This window comes from Sesamum indicum, linkage group LG1 (assembly GCF_026168435.1).
Source record: "Sesamum indicum cultivar Baizhima isolate 11 linkage group LG1, ASM2616843v1, whole genome shotgun sequence".
Lineage (NCBI taxonomy): Eukaryota > Viridiplantae > Streptophyta > Magnoliopsida > Lamiales > Pedaliaceae > Sesamum > Sesamum indicum.
In genome coordinates this window covers 13085606-13111631 of record NC_142657.1, presented here as the reverse complement: position 1 = coordinate 13111631, position 26026 = coordinate 13085606, and the positions used below count along the sequence as shown (strand labels likewise).

The following is a 26026-nucleotide window of genomic DNA, read 5'->3' as shown; positions in this document are numbered from 1 at the left end:
TCCACTTCATCAATATAGAAAAACACTTTTCTATTTGATCACTCGTTGTGGCCACAGACTCCCGAGAGTACAACACACATCATAACGCATAGGAGATCGCTATCATCTCATGATAGTGGACGGATCCTCTCTTGGAATTCATCTATCTGCATACACGTTCTAATTGCATTGGAACAAGGCTTATAATAACTACATTAGAATATGGTCATCTTTTACCAGGCCCTAGATATAGTCGTCTTGTATATGAGACTGCGTGGATCCTCAAGTTTGAGGACTAAATCCCACACTATCGAAGCTGATGAGTTCAAATCATACTGACAAGTCTTATGGGCTTCCATATAACGACTCCCCGCGAGTCAGTTCAGTCGGCTTGACAATCTTTGTCAACCACCAATTAAAATTGCATAGACGTCATACGTCTGTCGTCTAAGAAACACGGCACCCATCTTATAGACGCAATACCTTGGAAGTTGGTTTTATAATTATCGTCAAATGCACAATCCAACTTCATTGGTTGATTAGTGATCTGCCAGCTTTGTTGCAATGTATGAAAATTATATGAGTAAGAACAACAAAGTAAGGCCAAATGAATACTTACTCTTATTCATTTAAATTCAATATTACAAAATGAAAAGAAATTACGTAAATAGATTACAAAATAATCAATCTAATTGATTTTTTAGTCACCTATTCTAATAATTATTACTAACATTATATAAATTTCATAATTTTATTTATTCGAAAGATTCAAGAGTTTATTTTAAAATAAATTTTATTTATAAGTTCAAAAAATTACATCTTATACTATTTTCTTAAATAAATTTAACCAAACACCCTCTCAGACCTCATTTACATTTGTATATATGATAAGTAGATGATACATACATAATCCGTGGAGGCATTATACCATCAGTATAACAGACCTCTGGAAGCATACGCATCTGTCAGAAATCAACTATCGAACATATGTTAGAAGAAAAATGCAAATTAAAACGTACATTTGATCTCACCAAACATCTTAACAAGAATTTAATTCCAAATTATTGATATGACAGCCTTAATCACTGGATCACAAATATTTAAGGATAATTATACTCATCTTTTCTAAGGCTTAGTGTAATTATTACATGTAGATCCCTATGGTTGGAAAATTATATCTAGCACTCCTAAAATTTGCTTTCGTCTAACAAATAGATTCCTCCGTTAGGCAGAATTCACTGTCTAAATTCATTGATATTAACAACAAAACTGAATAAATATTGATATTTACCATCGATTGACTTATTACTTACTTATTGCAGGTCAAATGAATCTTTTATGATTAAACTGCACTTATAACGGAGAAGATATACCTCCTCACAAGCATTAATGTGTGAAGATGTACAAGGACAATTTGCTCATAAAAAGATTTATTGTAGGTATAATAAATCAATCGAGATAAATATGAATTTTTATTCTTTTTTTTGTTAATATTATCAAATTTGATGAATTTTAACTAAAGAATAAACTTATTTTTAAATGAAAGCAAACCTCATAAATATTATATATGATTTTTCAAACTATAAAAAAATGTACGTATAATTTTATCAAAACTCAAAAAAAAAAATATAATTATCCTAATATTTAATAATCGGATCAAAATTTAGGTTCATAAAAGGTTGGCAAAAACATCATATAATAGATATATATATATGTATATATATACTATTCCCACTTCCATTTCAAAATGAAACTGCGATTTGACATTCCAAGACTTGACCTCTCATTTGTCACCACTCATTTTCTCCTGATACAATAGTGAGATCAACATGTTCTTCATTTTTCTTTAGGGGAGAACACCTCTGGATATAGGCTACTACTCCCACATCAGTCTCAGTTGAATTTTACAGCAGATTCTTATTAATGAAAAGAGTTGAAATTTTAGAATTAAATTTAGGAATATTACACTTTTATTTATTGAAATTTGGTGTAATTACACGTAAATTTCTCATAATTTTAGAAAATTACATTTAACACCCTTGGAATTTGCTTTGGTCTAATAAATAAATTCCTCCGTTAGTCAAAGTTCACCAAATTTGCAGATATTGACTAAATACCTAAATAAAAATTGATATTTACCCTTTATTGACTAATTACTGATTTATTGCAGGTCAAATAATTTTTTCCGACTAAACCACCCTTATAACGGTGAAAAATATACTTCATCAAATGCATTAAGATGTGAAGACGTATAGGGCAATTTGGTCATAAAAATATTTAATTGACCTGCAACAAACCAGTAATAAGTCAATCAGAGAAAAATACAGATTCGTTTTTCAATTATTTTATTAGTATCAACAAATTCGATGAATTTTGACTAATGTAGGAACTTATTTATTAGACGAACGCAAACCTCAAGACTAATAAATGTAATTTCTCAAATCCCAAATGGCCTACGTCTAATTATACCAAACCTTAAAAAAAAAAAAAAAAAGTGTAATCATCTTTTAAATTTATTAAAAGGAGTTTAATTCTTTCGCTCTCACTCTGAATGGGATTATTTTTGTTTTTAATCTGGAATGAGAACAACTCTTGTGAAAATCCAAACCAAAAAGACCAAAAGGCCTTTCAAGATTGGTTGCTTGTCATTTTCTTGCAAACTGATGATATTCGTAGACATTATTTTTGACTCGAATATACACACGTTTTTTTTCCATATAATATTATGTTTTTTTCATATAATTGTATATAAGATAAGAAATTATATTATTTATCTATTTTGACAATATTTTTTTAGTTCTTTTAAATTATTAAGTTAATATTGATAATATATATTAATTATTATATTTGTTAATATCAACTTTTTTTTTATGTAATTTTAGTCTATTCACGGAAAAAATATAAAATATTAATTTATTGGGCTAATTAATTATTGTTCGGGTTTGTTAATGGGCTATCGAAGGATGACACCATCTCAAGTGGGCTGGACAAGCCCACTAACCGCACACATAGTACTAGCAGGCCTGTCCAATAAGATACTTGTTTTGTTATTTGAATTTATTTGTTTTTATTATTTTGTATATTCACATATTTTTGTAAAAAAATATGTTAAAACGTTAATTAAAATTAGCCACGTCCTTGCGTGCATAGAATAAATAATTTTTTATATTTTAAGATATATTATAAATAAAAATAAAATATATAATTCAATAATTAGATTTCAGAAAAAAAAAAAAAAGGAATTGGTGTAGTGGTGTTAAAATGACGTGGAATCATTTTTGTCAAAAAAATAATAATAATAATTACAATTAATCTTTAAAACTATCTAATTAAGGGTATATTTGTTATATCTAAAATTTGATACGGACGATGTCACTAGTTTATCGTTTATGAGTTCAGATGACCTTTTTTTTATATATTTATACTATTATAAAAGAAAATTTTTTGTCGTATCAATTTTTGAATACTCAAATTTACCCTTAAATTCATTTTTTCCTTTAAAACAAATTTGATCAGAAACAATAATTTCAGGGTTTTTTTAATAATCTCGAAATTTTATAATTTTTTCCTTACATCCACTACTCCATGTTTCGCTATCTGTAAATTTTTTATTTTTGTCACAAAATCACAATTTTTTCTCTCTCTATCACACACCATGACAAATTCTTTTTTATATACTCACGATAAAAACAACGTGCAACAACGATTAGTTAATATAAATGAGAACCAAATCACCGGACCATGATTGATTTTTTTTATTTATGTTGGAAAAAACTTAGGAAATAAAATTTCTAGCCCAACCAGCCAAGCCTGTGGGCCTGCTACGGATTTGGGCCGGCCCAATAGTACTAGATCAGTGGTCTGGGCTAGATGTAAGTGTTTAAAAATACCCTCAGGCCCAGACCAGTTTTTAATGGGCCCATTGGATTGACAACCCTGCAGGATCCGATCCTTTTAGATCGGATCGACCCACTTGACATCTTAAATAATTATAAATATTTTACTTTAACATATTCAATATTTTTATTTAAAAATATTCGAATAAACAATATGAAATTTCCTTCAAATATGATATCGAGAATCAAAATAAATCTTAATTGATAGATGACATAGTTAAACTCATATTAGTGGCGTGGTAAGACCAATAATATATTAGATTTTCGTTGTGTTTTATTTAAAAATAATTATTTTAAATTTTGACTGTTTGATTGAGGTGTTTTTCAATATAGTATTATAATCGAAAGAATTGCAACCGTCTTATTATAAGAAAAATTACGTAATACACAGTGCATTATTGATAGGGGATATATATTTTTTTTCAAGACAACCAGTGAAATTTACGATGCGATTAAAATAATTATTTCGAGATTGAGAATATTTAAAATACAATTCTCGTGATAAGTTTTCTATTTAATTATCTTGTCGTAAATAACAACATTGTTTCTTTATACAAAACTGAAAATTTCCAACACTTAAACTACTAGTTTTATAAAAAATATGAGATGCTCGTTTATTTTGTCTAATTGTGGGGCTGTAAATGTAATATATTGTTGTAATATTTGTAGATTAAGATTAAAAATAAAGTTATTTTTGCCACAAAAGGACAGAAATATTACCTCGTATATTTTAGCACTTTTCACTTTTTCGCATGCACAGAAGTGGGCCGTCATCATTCATCCGTTCAATCATGATAACAAAACCATGATCCCTCGTTGCCCCACTACCCGATGAGAATCCCTACCATTCCCACGAGTAAAAATCTGTCTTGACAGTTTTCCAGTAATTTAAAATAATCAAATTGAGTGTAGTGACTGTTGGATTATTATGTCATTGTCTCGAACCCCAATGGATTATTATATAAGCAGGGCGTCGTTTGTATCTCACAGGCGACAATGCAGTTCTTCTTGCAGTAGTATTTCCAGGACTTCAAATGGGTCATTGAGAAAACTCACGTCTTTGTATTTTTCCTATTGGGAATCCCATCTCAGTAGCAGGGGTGTTCCAAGAACTCTTCTGCCTCACTGGATCAGGTTAGCTCCATGTGACATTTTCCGAAAGTTTTCTTGGTTTCTTGAGTTTTTCCCCTTTGTGTAATTTTATGTGTTTTGGATTCAAGAAAAGTGTATAGAGATCTTTTGATGGTTTCTTTTTCTCTTGCGTTTGATTTTATTTGTTTTGAATGCAAGAAGTTTGTTTCAAGAATATCTTTGGAGTTTCTTGATGGCTTTATCCTCTTGTTTTTTTCCTCATTGGTATCACATATTTGCTTTAAATTGCAAAATATGTATCAAGAAACTCTAACCACATCAAGAAATATCTTTAGAGTTTCTCGATAGTTTTGTGCTTTTGTTTCTTTCCTCATTGGTGTAAGTTTTTTGAATTGCAAAATATGTACCAAGAAACTCCAACGACATCAAGAAATATCTTTGGAGTTTCTTGATATTTTTTCTCTTTGGTGTAATTTTTTTGTTTCGAACTGAAGTGTCGAATATCTTTAGAGTTTCTTGATTGTTTTTCCATCTGGTATAAGTATATCTGTATTGAAGTGAAGAAACATGTGGCAGGAAATATCTTCAGTGTTTCTTGATTTTTTTCATGTATTGGTTGAGTCCTAACTTCTTAATTATACGGTGGAAAAGGGTCTTACATTCAAGTCTCTGAATGTATTTATTCCTTTCAAATGACTGGTTTAACTCTCGACTGTTCTTGATCATTTATCAAGTTATATGATCTGGAGAAGTTAATTATTATAATTGTTTCGCATATAGAAAGACGAAAGTTAAAAACACGTTGAGCGATCAAAGATCATTGGTAGTATCTAAGATGGCTGGATATGACGGGACAGAGAAGCGATCCGGGAAAATGATTTTTGAGCCGATTCTTGAGGAAGGAGTGTTCCGCTTTGATTGTTCTGCGGATGATAGGAATGCTGCATTTCCAAGCATTTCTTTTGAAAATTCAGAAGTTAGGGACACACCATTAGTGAATGTCCATAAAGTTCCAACCTACATTCCGAGGTTTGAATGTGCACTGGGACAACAAATAGTTACTATAGAGGTATGTACTATTGCCTCCAGCTAGTAGCAATATACATTTCCTTACGTCCTTGCTTTTAGACCACTTGCATTTTTGTTTTCAAATTTCAGAAACTAATTCATTAATCTGGTTCAATCTGGCTTTAATTTAGTTTCCACTAAATACCTCATTTTATGGAACTGGAGAAGTCAGCGGGCAGCTCGAGCGAACAGGGAAGAGGGTGAGCCCGTTAGATCTGCTATCTTATTAGCGTCTGTTTTTTTAAGGTTAATAGTTAAGCTATCTAAATCCATGAAAAAACTTTTATCCGTACACTTTTGATTTGTCATAGATATTTACTTGGAATACCGATGCCTGGGGCTATGGCGCTGGAACTACTTCCTTGTACCAATCACACCCCTGGGTTCTAGCAGTTCTTCCAAATGGAGAGGCATTAGGAGTTCTTGCAGATACAACTCGACGTTGTGAGGTATTTGTTATCTCTTGGTCTATGAGGTTTGTCTTTAAATGAATTGGCTGTTGCAGTGACATAGCATTGTCTGAGCAGATTGATCTGCGGAAAGGAGCAAATGTAAAGCTCAGTTCTTCGTCACCCTATCCGGTCATCACATTTGGCCCATTTGCTTCACCAGTCGATGTTCTTGCCTCTTTCTCAAGAGCAGTTGGTAATATGCTATTTGCATTCATTGTCTTCCTGCATACTTAGATATATCTCTCTTTACATTGATGAAATTGCAAATGGAGCTCCAGCTATCAAATTTGTTTGTGAAGTCTAAGAAATCCTTCCCCATACCCTCTAAGAAATCCTTCACTATTCTGCAAATAGAAATCCTTCACAATTTGTTTGTGAAGTCTAATAAATTCATTGTCTAAGAAATCCTTCACTATTCTGCAACTTTTGCTCATCATTTGCTATAATTTATTTCAATAGATTTTGAGATCATCCCCGGTATCTGCTCCTAGATTATCTTGCTATCATTTGGAAGTAAGCAATATGAAATACCTGGCTCTATCATTTGGGAAATAATTAAACAAAATCAGAAGGTACAAACAGCTAGGGACAGTTAGATTATGTTTCTGCTCAGATATGAATTTAGGTTAATGATTATTTAAGTTTAGTTGTTAAGTACCTTGCTAATAACATAAAGTATTTCTATGTTTTTAGAGCCTTTGAAATTTTTAAGATGCTGTGTGGCATGAAACACATGAAGATTTGCAATCTGACATCTCGAGATCATCTTGCTTTTTACAGCACTGCGATAGTGAGTTTTTCAGAAAAATGACTCCGTTTTCTTGCGTTTAGCAGATACAAGAGATGTTCAGTGTTGCCTGTTTCATGTTGTAAGCTTTAGGTGTAAAGAACTATAGACTGCAAAATGGACTTTGTGAACCAAGGATGTTTGCTTATTGATTCCTTCATGACTGGCATAGGTCCAGTTTTCCTTTGCCATTGCGCAATTGGAGATTAATACTAAGCTTATGCTACTACAGTTGCTTGTTTCTTCATATTCTCCCTATCTTCGTTGGTTGCACATGATGGTTACTTGTATGACGTTTTGACATCAGGAACTGTTTTTATGCCACCAAAGTGGTCCTTGGGCTATCATCAGTGCCGTTGGAGCTATGACTCTGATGCACGAGTTCGTGAGGTTGATATTTATTTTGTTATAATTTCATATTTGCTTATATCTGTTTTTCTATGCTTCTGTTGTTTGCAAATCTGAGCCCCTTTTTCCTGTCTGGAATTTCCTGCTGATGTTCAAACAATTATCTAATTCTCCACCAACAATCCTTGTAAATAAGCTCAGCGCTTCCAGACATAACGTCATCATAGGCCATATATTACAAACTATAGCACTATAAGAAAAGCATCACAGTAATTTGGCACCTGTTATTCTGACAATTCCTATCAGGCCTTCATTCAATTTGAGATGGAGGCTGTAGCTCATGCATACACCACAAATTATATTTCCCTCTCAATCATATCTGTTTGGGCTGAGGAATTGTACTTTGTGTGTGGGTGTTATGTTCATGTATTAGGAAATTTAGGTATGCTTGCAAGTTTGTCTTAACTCCTCTCATGAATATTAAAATTTTTATCCTATTTTTTTGTTACTTGAAGCTTAGTTTGTCAATGGATCAGAAACATAATATAATATTGTCTCAACTTCTAATATTTGGCTTGACTGCTTTATTTGTTTCTCTTACTGTTGCAGATTGTAAAGACATTTAGGGAAAAAGGTATACCTTGTGATGTCATATGGATGGACATAGATTACATGGATGGTTTCCGTTGTTTCACTTTTGACCAGGCAAGTTTTTCACCCAGTCAATTCTTACAAACTATGTGCATAATGGTATCATAAATATGTTACGTGGCTTACGGTGATATCTAACACACCCGTTCAACAAACACCATTTCTTCACATTCATATTATAACCTTTCTTTTCCATAGCCAGTGACTCTTTCATTGTTGTATCTTGTATGCAATAAGCCATTTATTTCCTATGGAGGAAGTTTTGTTGTAGAGATGAGTGTGGCTGATGTGTTCATTTAAGATATATGGGGTCAATGCCTATTTGCTTGTTTATTAGCCTTGCAAGAAATGTTCTGTAAAAATAGCAGAGAAGAAAATAGTTGCTTGTTGCAGACTACTATTTCATAAGAAATAGGTATATAAAGGTTATGAAAGGTGATTATCTTAAAAGAACATGACTTTTAGCCATTTCTATCAATTTTAGTTTTCCAGCCTTCTGTTGATAAATTTTGCACCACTTCCATGGACATCAGAAATTTGTTAACTGCATTCTTGCATTCATTTGACGTGGACCTCAAAAGTCAATCTTTCTTGTCTTGCCTTTGCCTTTTGGGTTTATTTTTACATAATCAAGAAGGCATGAAGTCTGATAATTTTTTTCTGCTGTTTCTCTCTCTCTCTCTCTCTCTCTCTCTGTCTTTTCCCTTTTGTTTAGGTTTCTTTTCTCCCTTCTTTTGGGTGTCTGCGAATCTTTGGTTCATTAAATAATTCAATGTTACTTCCACTTTCTAAGATGGAAGCCCTCATTTATTTTCTGAGATATCCACATAATATTCATTTTTTCTTTCTAGTTGTTGACAGCTTGCCATGATAATTTGTTCCATTAATGAATGATCAAACAGATAAGATTCTTTTTCACAGGAGCGATTTCCAGATCCAAAGACTCTGGCAGATGATCTTCATCAACATGGTTTCAAAGCAATCTGGATGCTTGACCCAGGGATAAAAAAGGAAGAGGGCTATTTCGTGTATGATAGTGGTTCTAAAAGAGATATCTGGATTCAAACTGCTGATGGAAAACCTTTTGTTGGTACATGTTACTCTTATATTCTTAATGCTGTCACCACAAGTGAAAAAAAATTGGAAAAAGAGTGTTGATGATAACATAGAGAGAGAAATGGACTTGTTTACATTCTTTGGGCACAGAACATATTTTTATTGCACTTGTAGTTTACTCAAGTTTGATTTCATGCATTTCATTAATTATTTACTGCAATCTTTAGGGGATGTGTGGCCGGGCCCTTGTGTATTTCCTGATTTCACACAATCAAGTGCTCGTTCATGGTGGGCTAATCTAGTTAAAGACTTTATCTCTAATGGTGTGGATGGTATATGGAATGATATGAATGAACCAGCTGTCTTCAAGGTGAGATGGGAAAAAGTCGCAACTGTTTGGCCATAATATATTTCCATTCATCTTTCTAACCTTATTTTGTCGCAGACTGTAACAAAGACGATGCCTGAGAGCAATATTCATAGAGGAGATTCAGAACTTGGAGGCTGTCAGAACCATTCTCACTATCACAATGTACTACTTGTTGGTTTTGCTGTTCGTTTGATGCTGCAATTGTAGTCATTAAGTTTGGTTCAGTACTATAAGACTGTTGTCAGAAACCTCATATGGGCTAGTAAATTTTTTGAACTTATAATTTCTGTATGGCAATGATAATCACTTTTATTATTATTATCTTGTTTTCTTAAGGTTTATGGCATGCTGATGGCTAGATCTACATATGAAGGCATGAAACTAGCAAATGAACAAAAACGACCATTTGTTCTGACTCGAGCTGGATTTGTGGGTAGTCAAAGGTATGCTGCAACATGGACAGGAGATAATCTTTCCACTTGGGAACACCTCCATATGAGTATCTCCATGGTTGTTCAATTGGTAAGAGTTGCAGATAGCACAAAATAATTTTTTCTAAATTCTGCACTTGGGAATTCAGCATTTGTCTGTGGTGTCACTTTCCAGATTTATGAGTCTTGATTCTCAGAAGAACATATCACTTAAATGCCATTGATATAATTATGCTAATAATATTGACCATTTTGTTGCACAATTGAGTGCTTTGATGAGGGATGTGCTTTTCTTTAGGGGCTCAGTGGTCAGCCGCTCTCTGGACCAGATATTGGTGGTTTTGCTGGTAATGCCACACCAAAGCTGTTTGGAAGATGGATGGGAGTGGGCTCAATGTTTCCATTTTGCCGTGGACATTCTGAGACTGACACTATTGATCATGAACCCTGGTCCTTCGGGGAAGAGGTTTGGTTTCTTGTCATAGTAAAATAATATACAATTTCTTGAATGAATGCTCTCAAAAGATTTTGAATCTGCTAAAAGTGGCCTACATGTGAAATGCACCAGTCTTTTTTTAATTATGACAGCTGCTTGGAGCCTAAGTGATACAACTGAGAGTAGAGAGAAGCTTTCCTTTTCTGTTGTGTCTTATTTTCTTACCTACAACACGGACATGCCGTTTTCTTGCAACACCAAAAAATTGTGATAAGTAAAATGATTCCAGAACAACCTGAGTTTAGATCTTTGCTTCTGAAGTTTTTCATTTCCTCATGTCTAAAAATATGAAAAGTAAAAAACATAGCCCTCAAGAAGTTGCTGTATTTTGGGAGCATGCTGAAACAATGTCACACCTGAGTGTAGTAAGGTTCTCAAGTTCACATTGACACCGTAGTTGAGTACCAGCCTGTGGTAGATTCACTGTAGAAGAATAGCATTCTGATAGCTCGCCATCAGATAATTGAGTTGCAGGTACCAAGTCCTTTGACATTATTGCTTCTTATAAGCTTTTCATGGTGGCTGCTGCTGTGTCATAGAGTTCGAAGGAACCAATGATGTTTACTTTCTTTCTTTTAGACTGTAGGATGTGTTTTCTTTTAATGTTAAGAGGACAAATATACTAGTCTTTTCTTTATATCGTCTGCAGAAGCTGAGCTCAAATGGTCATGGTCCAAGCAGAGTGATAAACATGTAGCCAAAGTTGGCTGCTCTCAGAGATGGCGTGAGAATTTTCTGGTTAGCCACTTTTTTGGGTCAAAATGCTTGTAGAGGAATTAAGGAGGGAGATCCTTCAGGGTTCAGGAGTGTGGCATGAGCAAGTATCTATAATCAATAATGTCAGATCAACCTGAAGGACTTACTTTCGGTGCAAAACGAATAGTTTGAGAAAATGTCCCATAAACATCGGGTTCCATATATGAATATGCAAGTTGAATTAATATCTCTAAGTGTTGTACTGGAGACCTGAAGAAGAATCCATATGTGACGAGGAGTCCTATCGTTCTATGTAATGCATTAACTGGTTTACTATCTTTAATAGTATCTAGACCTAGTTTTTAACTGATCAAAGAAGTTCTCGTATTTGCTGGGTGATAATCAGGTTTCTTAATCTTGTGGCTATATCTTTATGTGAGTAATATATTGCTGGTGACAAGTGATTGAAGGTTTGACGCTTTTCCCAGATGTACATTATTCATGTCCTTCTAACACCGTCACTTGCTCCTTTACAGTGTGAAGAAGTTTGCAGACTGGCATTAAGGAGGCGATATCGGTTTTTGCCTCACATATATACTCTCTTTTACATGGCTCATACAAGGGGTATTCCAGTGGCAACTCCCACATTTTTTGCTGGTATGTTCTCATAATGAATGAGTTGGTGTTAGCATTGATATTACACTACATTCTCCGAATATCTGTAGGTGATAAAATTTCAAATATTCTCAGATCCTAAAAATTTGGGGTTAAGAACGCATGAAAATTCATTTCTCTTGGGACCACTTCTCGTATATGCAAGGTTCTGATTCTCTTCCCTGAAAACAGATTAATAGATTTTCTAGTGCATTGCATTTGAAGTACTTGACACCATCCCCTTATAGCGGCATATTTTCCTCCTGCCTAAATTGTACATTGCATGTCCATCATGTTGCAGCACAGGACGAGATCAGGAGTTATATCAAATGGAGCACAAGTTGCCAAAAGGCGTCTGGTTCAGTTTTGACTTTGAAGACAGTCATCCGGTACTATTTCCTTAAAGATTTCCATACAACTTCCCTGTTTTTTCTTTAATAATCAACACCATTCACTAATTTGTCTCTTCTCCAACATTGTCCCCCTTTTATCTCACCTAGGATTTGCCTGCATTATATCTTCAAGGTGGATCCATTATTCCTGTGGCCCCACCTTATCAACATGTTGGTGAGGCTAATCCTACGGACGATGTGTTGCTGCTAGTGGCTCTAAATGAAAAGGGTAATGTTTCTGCCTTTGCATTTATTGATGCAGCTAAATACGTTTTGAAGGGCATTAGTTGGATGGATGCCTAAGCAATCAAACATTTACTTGGTATTTCCAATTTGTCTTTACCGAAATGTTATTTTCCATTTGGAACATTTCAGTTTGCATGATGTAACATCCTTTCACATTTCACTAGAGTTATCACTTCAAGATGATTGTTCACTTCAACAGTCTCCATTCTTCTTGGAATGAGTTCTTGTCGCCATCCTTTAAACTTGGATAGTCTGTGAACTGTTAAAAAAACTGATGATTATTAGAGTGAATTGCAGATAAAAACCTTGTGATTTAATTGGCGTAAACGACAGGAACAAGACTACCAGGGTAATGAAAGGTCATTCAGTATGACACTAGTAAAGAAATTAGATGCACACACACCATTAAGTTGTATCGATTATGAAAGCTTGAGTGAGCTATGTATTTTAAGTGAAAACGTTTTCTACTCTGTGCTTTCATGGTAAAAAAGAAGACTAATTAGCGTAGTTGCTGATTACAACAAAGGTGGTAGCTTTTCTGCTCAAGGTCAAATGTGATGGAGGCAAGGGTGATGCTCATTGTTACTGATAATAATACTGACCACTTCTGCAATTTCTTCTATTTGTTCTTCTCATCTACAATTTACAATGGCACAAATTAGCATGACAGATACATACTTGCAGGCAACAAATTATATTCATGCACATGCTCCAAAAACTACAAAAAATGTTCAGTATTTTCTGAAATTAATTTTTAAAGATCAAAAGTAATAATTGATGATGGTAATTTAATTCCATTCATGATTTCATCATAATGTTAACTGATGCACATTGAATTTCTTAAATTGCAGGTAAAGCTGAAGGTATGCTCTTTGAAGATGATGGTGATGGATATGAATACACTAAAGGAGGGTATCTCTTGACAACATATGTTGCTGAAAAGCAGTATTCCGTGGTTACTGTGAAGGTTCTAAAAACAGAAGGATCTTGGAAGAGGCCAGACCGTTGCTTACATGTGCAACTACTGCTTGGCAAAGGTGCTAAGGTGTGTAACTATTTCATCTAAATGTCGCATCAGTAGAATATCAGATCTATGGATTCAATTGTTATTTATATGTGGGCTATGTTATATAGATTGATGCGTGGGGTGTTGATGGAGAGGATCTGCCAATTCCAATGCCTTCAGAAACTGAAGTGTCAGATTTAGTGCTGGCCAGTGAAAAGCAACTCAAAACTCGTATAGGTGATTTGCCATACCAGTTCTGTTCTCTTCCCCTTAATGATGCAAATGTCTAATATTACACAGTACTTGAAACTTACCTATTAATTATTTCTTTATCTCACATCTCTGGGGAATGAATCTCTTTATTTCATCCCAAAAATATTTGATTTATAGTTTTAGACCATAACATTTCTCTCTTCATATTACATTTATAGTGTCTTTGAAACCAAATGGAGACTGCCTTTGTGACATAAAATATCTTCTGTTGATTGCAGAAAATGCAAAACCCATTCCAGACTTGGACAACATTCCTGGACACAAGGGAACAGAACTATCAAGGACACCTGTTGAAGTAAAAAGTGGGGACTGGGCTCTCAAAGTTGTACCGTGGATTGGTGGTAGAATTATTTCCATGGAGCACCTTCCTACAGGTAATGCCTATGATACATGTTCTTCTGAAATTTTATGTTGAAAAATTGAGCCGAGTCTGCCCATTTGCAATTAGAGAGAGCACCTGAACACATCTTGAATTTGACTCCTCATAGAAGATTCTCCATGCCCAGATTTGTAACAACTGCATTTACCATCTACATTGGGTTTCCCTATGCAACTCTCTGAATAGATTGAATAGATATGCCAACTCTGATGTATCCCAATTTGAGGTACAACCTTCATGAATGTCCTCCATATGTCGTAAATACAACAGCTAGACGGTGTCGTAAATACATCATGCCTCTTGCAATACCTCTTCCAAATTCGCTATCACCATCACATGTGTTGCCAAGCAACCAGTCATGAAGACAATGAGTATTCTGGAATATTTAGAAAAATTTTCGTCTGGGTGGAATCCCAATCATTGATAGCATTAAGCTTGCCACTATTAAGTAATTCTTGTAATATGATTACCTTCAAGCAGAAGGGCCCATATGATGGCGACATCGTGAAGTGTAACAGTCGCCTACAAAAGTATATGTCTCGAGACGCCATGTCTCGACTAATGCAGTAATAAAGCTTTGCATGAATCATGACCACATTCACTCTCTAAAGTAGAAATAGAGGAATCAAATGGTAAAACTTTCTTTAAGTTGTGTAAGGATGGATGAACAAAATGACAACGCCACTCAAAGGGGGGAGATAGGCACAGAGAGAGCACGAGCATCCACAGTTGTAGTTGTAACCACATAGTAGAGACCACCACTTTCATACTCCAAAGTAGAAGTAGAGGACTCAAATGGTAAAACTTTCTTTGATTTGGGTAAGGACGGATGAACAATATGATAATGCCACTGAAAAGGGGAGATAGACACACAGAGAGCACGAGCATCCACATGTATAGTTGTATTCAGATTGTAGAGACCACCACTTTGTTGATAAAATAGGAAGAAAAGAATGTAATGGAGCAGTTATGTGATTTAGTAAGTTAACTAATACAGAGCAAGCTAATAAAAATTTTAAATCAAAGAGAACATTAGCGAGGGTTAGATGTTTAGTAGGGTGAACTATACTGGACGCGAATATGGGAGAAGATTGTAGAAAATAGGAAAAAGAAAAGAGAATGTTGTGTTTTATATATAGTGGTGGAATTAAGTGATAACTACAACTTAACAATCACTTCGTTTGTGATGCTCTCATGAGTCAGAAGATCTGCACTCCCTTTACTCCTTCATAGCAAAGAGCACATATTTTTACCAAGGCTTTGGGAGCAAAGCAGTTTGATATTTTGTAACAAGCTAGACATGATTGATATATTTGCTCCAGGTTGAGGGGGAGTGTTAGAATATCTAGGATTTGTGAACATCATCGACCTCAATATGTTTTGTCCTCTCATGGAAAATAGGATTATTGGTAATATGAAATAGGTGCTTGATTGTCACAATGCATAGGTTACGTGAAACCCAACTCTTTCAGCAGATTATTTAACCAGAAAACTTCACTAGTGGTGTAGCCATAGCTCGATATTCAACCTCTGCACTCAACTAGCAACTTTAGTTTTTTTATTTTTTACTACGCCAAGTCACAAGGTTCACACCAACATAGGTGCAATATCCAAAAGTGTATTTCCTATCATCTATGACCCAGCATAGTCTGCATCAGACTAAACTTATATCTTTACGTGTCCATGTTGCTTGAATAATAACCTTTTACCAGGGGATGCCTTTATACTCCAAGATCCTTAGAGCAGCTTCCCAATGAACTGATCTGGCTTATCCATAAATAGACTAACCAAGCCGATGGCAAAAGAGATATCAGGCTAATCACAGTTCAGTAGATTAGTTTGACAACAAGTCTTCTATACTTTGTCTTGTCTTCCAAATCATCATTCCAGAAAATCAGGATTAGTATCCATGGATGTGTCCACCAGTTTAGTGCCAATAAGCCTACTTCTTAAAGGAGATCACAAGCATATTTTCCCTGAGATGAGAGATCCCATGCTTGCTATGAGTGATTTCAATCCCCAATAATTACCTTGGCCTTCCCAAATCTTTAATGACGAAGTGCTTCCCTAGGTATCTCTTTGGCCTCTTCTATTCCAACATCATCACTACCAGTGATTAGAATATCATCAACATAGACTGCAAGAACGACCGCACCTGATGGGGAGATCATTGTCAAATGTAGCAATGGGTGCCCGGAGCTGCAGTGAAAGGAAAACCAGGCTGATCGGCAAGCGTGGTAGTCGTGAGATGTTTTGGGGAGGGAGGTATGAGAAGTAGATAGAGAAGAAAATTGAGATCGATTACCAGTAAGGTGGGTAGTGGCACCTGAATCTAGCATCCAAGACTCATCGTGAGATGCAACAAAAACAATCAGAGAGGAAGTTTTGGCCGGGTGGCTGAATTAGCGACAGGGCGATAGCCGATTTAGGGTGACTGAGTTTGATTCATTTGTAGAAAGCTTCGGCGTTGTCGGCTCACCACCACATTTAACTGTATTAGCCCATTCTAGTTTCCCATATTTGATCCAACATTTTTCTGCTGCATGATTGGTTCGACCACAATAGGTGTGTAGCGAGAGGTAGTAGAGGTATTGGAGCCTCGACCACGACCACCACGGCCTCCCGGGAAGAGCCGCGACCCCAATCATGCACTGCCATGGCTGAGAACTCAATGAAGACTCAAAAGAATCAGCAGCAACACGAAGGACACAAGACAGAGCATTGGATGATGTGGGGACTGAGTAATTGGCTAGGAGATGATCACAAACTACTTTCAGATTATTGTCAAGGCCATACAAGAATTTCGCCACCAAAAACTCTTCCCCTTGAGCCGTACGAGTCTAAGCATCACAACTCAATGAGTGGTATAACAAAATTTCATTAGTTGGCCCCTTTAACAAGGTAAAATAGTCGGGGAACTGTACAACCATCTTGTTTGAGGGCGAAAAGTCTCTCATATAGTTCACAAACACGAGATATGTTCTTATCATAAGAATACATATCATGTAACGCATCCCACATTGCCTTAGCAAAAGTTAGAAGCGTAACATTTGAACTAACAGATTCCTCCATACTGTTTAGAAGCTAAGTCATGATTGAGTAATCAGCTTGTTGCCAGGTAGAGAAAGTAGTATCAGCGGGTGGGTGGGTGGAGAAGTCAGTATATGTTCCAGAAATAATTTAAAGGCTTGCCACCAGAGTCAAGTTAGTGGTGCCAAGAGCATTTTTTTGTTCAGAAGTAGCCGTTAGGAAAAAAAAGGGAAGAAACACACACACACACACACACGGAGGGAATAGAGAACAAATCTTAAGGGAACATCATGAGGGCAGAGAACAAAAACAACAATGGAGAATAGAGCACTTTGGCCATGACCTGTTGAAGAATGGCTGACTGGCAGCGGCGCTCACGGTGGGAGCACAAACAAAAGCGTCATGGGGGCGGCAGCTCAAGTAGAGGAATGGGGAGCAGTGGAACGAGCAAAAGGTGCCGTGGGAAGAAGCGGGGCGAGGGGAGAAGGGTTGACAGCTGAGGTTGGGTGTGGAAGCGGGTCAGATGGGGGTTTGTGTAATTTAGGGTTTAAGTCTCTCTTTCTTTTAATAAGAAATATATATAAATAAGTATATATTTATATATAATTTCTCTCACTTCTCTTTTTTGTTGAACGTGCTCTTATACCATGTAGAAAATAGAAAACGAAAAGAGAATGTTATGTTTATTACTCATTATTCCACTTCTATATATAGTCGTGGAATTAAGTGATAATTACAACTTAGTGGATAACAATCAAAGATATTTATCCAAAACTAATAAGAAAAGATATGCACAAATCCTAAATATTCTAACACAAAGCAAAGAGATTTGGAGTGTGTGCTATTGATTCTTCCACCTTCCAATGTATAGAGATGGAATTAAGTGATAAATAAGATAAGTGATAACTACAAACAAAGATGAAAAGATAGATACAAGTCAACACAGACACTCTAGCAGAGAAATTTAGAATTTGCAATTTGGAAGAGTGCTTGAATTCAGTTTGGTTCTCCAAGATAGACCTTAAGTTGGGTTCATCCGATTTTACCACATTGGTTTATACGACTTGAATTTGTCTTTACATTCACATTCTAAATAGTAGTATATAAGATGTTTATTGTTCTGTGTTTAAACTGAATTATTTCCAATATTTTATTTGGTAACTAATAGGATGCTAGAAGTTGTACCATTATTATTTGCAAAGAGCCTGGTTCTTTAACAAGTTCTGGAAAGAAACAAATAATAGAACCGCATTGTGTACATTAGTTAAAAAAAATTAAAACTAGACCGCTGTTCTGAAAATCAAATAAAAGAAACAGTTATTGAAGCAAGTAGCTTTTGGGTGTTATGCGTGTGTGCCTACTTGTGTCTGTGTCTTTGTATGTCTATGTTTGCATGCTTGTGTGCGTCAATTGGCGTCTGTTTTTGTGTGGATGTGTATGGTTGTGTGTCTGTGTGTGCTTGTGCGTGTGTCTATTATGTATATGTTGTGTTTTATGTGTGTTTGCCTCTCTCTTTTTTTTTTGGGGTGTCTGAGTCTGTGTCTGTGTGTTTGGCTATATTTAAAACGGCATGACTTGGGGCAAAGAATTTTCTGTGGCCATGCATACTCAAATCCGAGCACTGAATAGTACAATGCTATATACCGAAGGTAGTTGATCCCGTCTTTTTCTTCTGTACTTGAATGTATAACAGGAACTCAGTGGCTTCATAGTCGAGTTGACGTTAATGGCTATGAAGAATACAGCGGCGTGGAGTATCGGTCTGCTGGATGCTCGGAGGAGTATTCTGTCATTGGGTAAGTACATAGATGTTAGAGATAATCGCTTACTAATTAAACATTATTTTTGTGAACTTGATAAATATTTACATGCATAAGCTTTAGACATATTAATAAGTTTAAATATAATACTGTCTCAAAGACTCGATCCTCAATATGTACTGCTACCTTTGCTTCACAGACGGGATCTGGAGCAGGCAGGAGAAGTGGAGTCACTGCAATTAGAAGGTGATATTGGAGGTGGTTTAGTCCTTGAACGCCAGATATATATCTCAAAAGACAATCCAAAAATTTTCCGGATCGATTCTGGCATTGTAGCTCGCAAAGTTGGTGCTGGCTCTGGAGGATTTTCAAGGTTGTCATTGAGAAATACTTCATGAACTCTTACTATTGACCTGTTACTGACATTAACAAATATTTCTGCGCTTGTTCCATGAAACGGACATTCGAATTCACTTGTGTTTTTCTTTTTATGATTGTCCCTAGACATCTATATGTTCATGTTATTTTGTTTTTCAGGCTCGTCTGTTTGCGGGTGCACCCAATGTTCAATTTGCTTCACCCTACTGAATCATACGTGTCGTTTACTGCCGTCGACGGGTCGAAACATGAGGTTTGGCCGGAATCCGGTGAATGGGTTTTGGAAGGGGATCTTCGCCCGAACGGTAAGTTTTAGTAATTTTCACTATAGCTATTACAGTATCCATCCTTCTTACATCCTCATTACATCATTCGTTATTCACAGACTATTTCTCATGGGATGCGTATGACCAAAGTTTTACTACAGACTTGTTTACCATAAATAAGATAAAAACTTCAGCTGTTGCTTTTACAAGAAGTGTTCTATTCTTGCATAAGTTAATGAAGTTGTAATAATTTTCAAAATTACTTTTCAGGTGAATGGAAGCTTGTCGATAAATGTGTTGGTGTGGCGCTAGTAAACCGGTTCAATATCAGTCAGGTGTACAAATGTCTGATACATTGGGGAACAGGTACCGTAAATTTAGAGCTATGGTCCGAAGACAGGCCGGTCTCCAAGGAATCTCCCCTCGGAATATCTCATGAGTACGAGGTAACAGGAATACCATAAACTTGTCTGACCATGAGATTACTGAAAAGTCGAAGCAACGATCCAGCATGAGTGTAAGTACCTTAACTTGATACTAAAAATTTCATCACAATAAATTCATCGAAGGCGACCTGATCGTCAGTCATTGGTTCGGTACTTGCTCTGTGAACAGTTATGCATCACCTGGAGATGACAATAGTGTGCATGAATGTCATTACCAATAAGCCAATCGTTTGAATTTTATGGATGTTGTCTGTTTTGTCATTGTTCTAAGTCACAGTGTAATCTAAAGAGAAGTTCCAGGTTACCCTGTTAGCCAGTTACCTATCATATGTTCTCATCTTTGTCTGGATTTGAACATGGTTTGTCAGTAACGTGAGCATAATTTAGGTCTTAACGTGATTTAGAAGGGGCTTGTCAGGTTTGTCATAATTATGAATAATTATTTACGTGTAACACCTCATTGAAAATATAAAAATTACACGTTTTTTCAAAAAAATTTAAAATTACACTTATACCCCTTTAAAAATTCTTCATTTACATTGAGCCCATTTCGTCACTGTTTAGATGGTAAATGCTGACGTTAGCAAAAGAAATTATGTATCTTTATATACGTAGCGCGCATATATTAAATGAAATAGAAAATACAACATGGTTTGAAATAAAAAAAAAAAAAAAATCCGATTCGGAGCACAACTTGTGTTGTGTGTAAATATCACATGTATAAAGATGACATCATATATTTTATTTAGAAAAAAAAAATTTACACGTAACTTGTATATATTAAATAAAATAAAAAATTTAATAAAAATTTGAAATAGAAAATCAATGTGTTTATAATCTATATTTAGTCCCTAAATCCTCCAAGTCAAAGAAATTAATTAATACATTATGTTTGATGATAGCTAGGCAATCCAACTACTTTCTACTTAATTTGACAATAATTAGGCTCATCTTTATCTAAGAATACAAAACTATCTAATTATTTTGAATTTTATTATGAAATTTTGATATGTAATTTAGATAAGGAGGATTGATTTACTTTCTTTTATTTTTTGAGGTGAAAGCGATGAATTATTATTTTTTGAGTACATTAACGATTATCAATATCAAGAAACTATATCTAATCAACAACTTTTATTAAAGTAAAATAACATTTCACAAATTGATAGGGTTGAACTCATAATCTTACAAGACTTCAATTCCGTCAATTGAACTAGGCTTAATTGGCAATTTTCCCTTTTATGCTTTGTTATTTAAATAAGGGGGACAAAAAGGTAACATTAAAATGCGATTCAACAATTCTTAAACCACCTTCCTTGAAGTCGTAAAAGCGCTTTTATAGCCATAGTACTCTCATCTCCCTCTCCGGTCTGCATTCACGACTTTTGAAGATCATGATATTATACATATATATATATATATACATATATATATATATGACTATGTAGTTTTGTAGTATGGAAACCAAAAGTATTTATATACTAACTGAATAAGAAAAAAAAACTACCAAAAGGTAGTTATGAAAAATGATGGTGAGTGGGGAAGTTAAAAATAATTATTCAATTCAAAAAATTAATATACCAATAAATTGAAGACACCAGTAGGGTACTTTTCAATTATATAGATATAAAATTAAGGATAAATTGCAACGAGCTCCTTTGAGGTTTGACATAATTATTAACACTCCTAGATTTTCGAAAAATTACCAATAACGTGTTGACATTTGATAAAATTATGTAATCCTTGGATCGGATCATAAAATTATCAATTTTGCCCTTTTTTTTTCATTTAAACAAAGTTGAAAAATTAAAAGAAAAGGGAGGGAGGGGGGGCAAAGAGGATAGAAAAAAATTAAAAATTGTTAAAAAAAGAAAAGTGGTTCACTTAGTCCAAAAAAATTAAAAAATAAATAAAATTATAATTTATAATATCCACAAAGATATTTTTATCAATTTATTATAAAAATAGATGAAAAACTAACGAATTGTGGGCAGTCGTTAATCAGAGGTATTAGTATTATTCCAAACAACACGCAAGAGCATACTTTTAGTTATATAAAATTTTAAGAAAAACTTATTATATATAATTTACCCCTAAACACTAACATAAGTAGGGACATTAAGTATATTAGTACTGGTAGTGTGTTTATATGACTAATGTGAACTAAGTAGTGGCACCAAACTACCAAAGTTGTTTAACCAAAACAGCAACTCAAAATGAGCCTTCCCATATAAATACAACAGTATTGCTATTTCCATGCATAACAGCTCAAACTCTTGCAACCTCTTCATATGGCTAAAGGGCCATCCCCCTTGATCCCACTCCTTATGGTGGTGGCCTTAGGCCTCCTCCTCCGCGGCACCTCCTTCCCCACCAATCTCGGTCTTCCTTCCGTCACGGAGGCGGAATCTGCAGTCTTTATGTGTTTTTTCTGCATACCCCTTCTGGTGATCCTCGCGATGTATTCCACCACCCAAACGACCGTGCTGCCTCTTGCTCTCGTTCTCGTCACCTACACGGTCAGCACGATGCTGCTCGGCCCTCTCATGCTGATTCTGATCGTGTACTTAGCCGGTGCGTGCTTGCCTTATTTTGGATGCAACGGGGAGGATCTGGGGTGGGGGTGCTTGTTGATAGTCGTGTTTGTTTTGCTGCAATGGGCGTTCTTTGAGGAGGGGCGACAGTCGGGAGCGTTGGTGGTGGCTGTAGTGATATTCTTTTATTACTATTTTAGCTCTTGAATTGTCGGGGTGGTGCACTTCTCATGTGACGACTGTATATAGTTGGGCAAGAAAAGCTTACAGCAGAATCATAGACGGTGGTGTTGTGACTAACATTTTTAGAGATTGTGATGAGATGGAATTTGAGAAGAAAAATCGAGGGTGAATTGCAAGGAACTCTCTTTAAATTTTGCAAAATTATTAAATACACCTCATTGTTTGAAAAATTATCAATACTCTATAATTTTTCGTTTAAAAACTAGCTCAGCCCGTTAGGTTTCTATCCATTTTTTGTGGTCAATAAACCAGAATGCTCTTCTGGACCATGAATTATAATTTTACTTATTTTTCAAAATTTTATGAAATTTTTGTATGGATTAAGTGGATAATTTTTATTCACTTTTTTAAAAAAATTCTATCCATTTCGTCTTATTTGTTTACAAATTTTATTTTTATTTTTTTTAAAAAAAATCGTATAGCAAACACAAAGTTAACAATTTCAAGACCTCGTTGAAAGATTATATAATTTCATAAAACATCACGGGTATATTCGTAATTCTTTAAACTACGAAGGGTATTCATAATTATATCAAATTTCAAGAGTGGTCGTTGAATTTGCTTTGCATTTTATTGTTAATTTATGTTTATTAATCTTAACCTAAAAAGAAAAGATACAAAATTCCTTACTCTAAAGTACATATCTATGGTTAAAATGCAGTTAATGACTTATTAAGAGCGACAATTATAGTTTTGTTGAATAATTGCTTCTCCATTATTTTCACCTAATTAGATCTCCTCTTTCTGGCCTACTTCCCCCTTCCATTGTTCTTTAATATATCACCTAATCATACAATTCCTATAATTTGGTTATGAAAGGAAAGCACTTTCACGAGCTCAATTTGGCCCGACATTTGCATTATTAATTACGAGATAATTAATTTTGAAATATTTGATTTTAAAGAAAAATGATAATGGTGTCGGATTCTCAATTTTAATGATTGATTACATAACTGCACATTCCAAAAACAAGTCTCATGTCAAGTGGGGTTTTCTTGTTTTATTTCTTCCTCCCAATTTAAGGAGGATCAGTGCTGATTCCCAACTACCTTCCAAACGACTCAAACCCATACCAAAGTCATAGATGCAAGGTGCAAGGTGTTTCTTGCCAATAGATCACATTGTCTTGTCTTAGTCTCATGTCAAGTGGTTTGGTAATAGGATTAAAAATAACTGCAGTTGGATTGAAAGCTATTAATTATAAGTTTTACTGCTTTAGGGTAAAGTATATTGACATACCTTGAAATTAGATCAAAATATACAAATCTACTGTAATTATCTAACTTTTATTACAACATAGTTTTTATATAATGTAATTCTAAAAGTGACTGTGAAAAAATGGGTCAAACGGTATACAAATTTGCATTTGCGCTTGAAATGCAAGTTTGAACTGCTCAATCCGAGGGCCAAATGAGCACACAATACAATATATTCATTTCTAAGTTTCATTCAAGGACAAAGGGTCCTTTTAGTCTAAACCGAAATTTTATTTCAAACTTTACTGCATCTTCTATTTTATTTAATATATATATATATATATATATATACACTTCAAGCGTATGAAAATTATATTAGTTAACTTATTTGAAGAAAGACTTTTTATACATGACGGGTATATTAAATAAGATTAAATCAAAATACAAACACTTTTGCATTTTCAAAATTACAGTTACACCCCCTGAGGGTAGACCCTTTTGTAAAATTGCAGGTACACCACCAAAGGGGTATTAATGTAATATTTTTAAAAAGTATTTGTGTAAGTTTTATCTTTAAAGAAATGGTATAATATAATACTAAGGAGTGTAGTTATAATTTTACAAATAAAAAAATACAATAGTATTTGGGATAGAGAATTTCTACAGCAACAATGAAATTACTATGTTATCCATCTTCTAACTTCTTCTATACATAGTTATGATCCAATGTCTAAATTATTAATTTATCAATTAATCAATATCACTTCAAATTAATAAAATTACATGGTCCCGATATTATTAATTGGGTTAAGTACATTTTGCACCCCTGAACTATGCATTTTGTCTCATTTACACCCCTAAAGTATGAAAGGTAACAAAAACACCCCTAACAAAATAATTTGGCATTGATAAGACAAAAATGCTCTTCTCACTTACCTCTATACTTTTTTATTCTATTTTTTAAAATATATTTTATTAAAATATCTCTCCCAAGCTATTTTTAGTGATCTAAAATTTTACTCATATTTTATTTTAAAAATAATATTTATAATTTTTTATTAATTGTGGAACACAAAAAAAATATTTATAAGCTCAATATATGTAAATATATTTTACAAAGTAAATAAATTATGTTAAAGAGTACATGTAAAAATGTGCCAATACATAATGCCTATAATATTATAGAAAAAGTATGTTATATAACATATACATTTTTATTCAATTACATATCCACATAATAAAAATATATCATATCATTACTTAAAAAATAAAGAATATTATATATTAATTATATATATTCTACAGTATATTTATATTCTATGTAATATTTTAAATTTATATTGATAATTTATTTTTCAAAAAAATGCAATACATATAACAACACAGACAAAAATTATGTACATTTTTAACCAGTTGTATAAAAAATATAAGAATTGTAAATTTATGAAGTTTATATATATTCTATACTTCGTATAAAAATTATAAACTTTGAGTAGTATTTATTTTTAAAAAAAAATTATAATAATTCAGATTATATTTAGGAGAATGATGATAATAGAGATATTTCAGGGGTGTAATTAATAAGGGTATTTTCATCATAAAAAAATTAATGTATATGACGGGGGGTGCCATTTTGTTACGTTTTATAATTTAGGGGTGTAAATGTACTTTATGTATAGTACAAAAATACAAAATGTATTTAAATTATTAATTTATAAAGATTTTACTGTATCTTATACCTCCCTCTCAATTTCTTAACAATGAAATTTCTTTATTACCCTCAATATTATTTTTATTTCCCATTAAACTAAATAAAGTGATCAACCTTAACTAAGTAGCATATGATCCTGCCTATAAAAGTGCAGAAAAAAATAAAAAAATATTTATATAATTGGATAAAG

General features: G+C 34.1%; 1 protein-coding gene across 2 annotated transcripts; it reads left to right on the top strand.

Annotated features, from left to right (window-relative positions):
- Positions 1 to 4690: 4690 nt before the first annotated feature.
- On the top strand, positions 4691 to 20456 carry HGL1 (heteroglycan glucosidase 1). 2 transcript variants are annotated; one of them, XR_847621.3, is made up of 24 exons: positions 4691 to 5009; positions 5748 to 6036; positions 6167 to 6235; positions 6347 to 6484; positions 6563 to 6680; positions 7582 to 7664; positions 8232 to 8327; positions 9195 to 9363; positions 9557 to 9699; positions 9775 to 9861; positions 10036 to 10221; positions 10429 to 10596; positions 11859 to 11979; positions 12073 to 12142; positions 12278 to 12365; positions 12477 to 12597; positions 13466 to 13659; positions 13749 to 13857; positions 14112 to 14267; positions 18996 to 19098; positions 19262 to 19435; positions 19600 to 19745; positions 19977 to 20223; positions 20322 to 20456. XR_847621.3 is itself a non-coding variant. In XM_011076905.3 (23 exons), exons 1-23 carry the CDS (start codon positions 4804 to 4806, stop codon positions 20168 to 20170), a joined length of 3228 nt encoding a protein of 1075 aa, XP_011075207.1. In that variant the 5' UTR covers positions 4692 to 4803; the 3' UTR covers positions 20171 to 20456. The 2 variants fall into 2 exon arrangements, 1 of the variants encoding a protein (XP_011075207.1); XM_011076905.3 differs by having other exon boundaries at positions 4692 to 5009; positions 19977 to 20456.
- The last annotated feature ends 5570 nt before the right edge of the window (positions 20457 to 26026 follow it).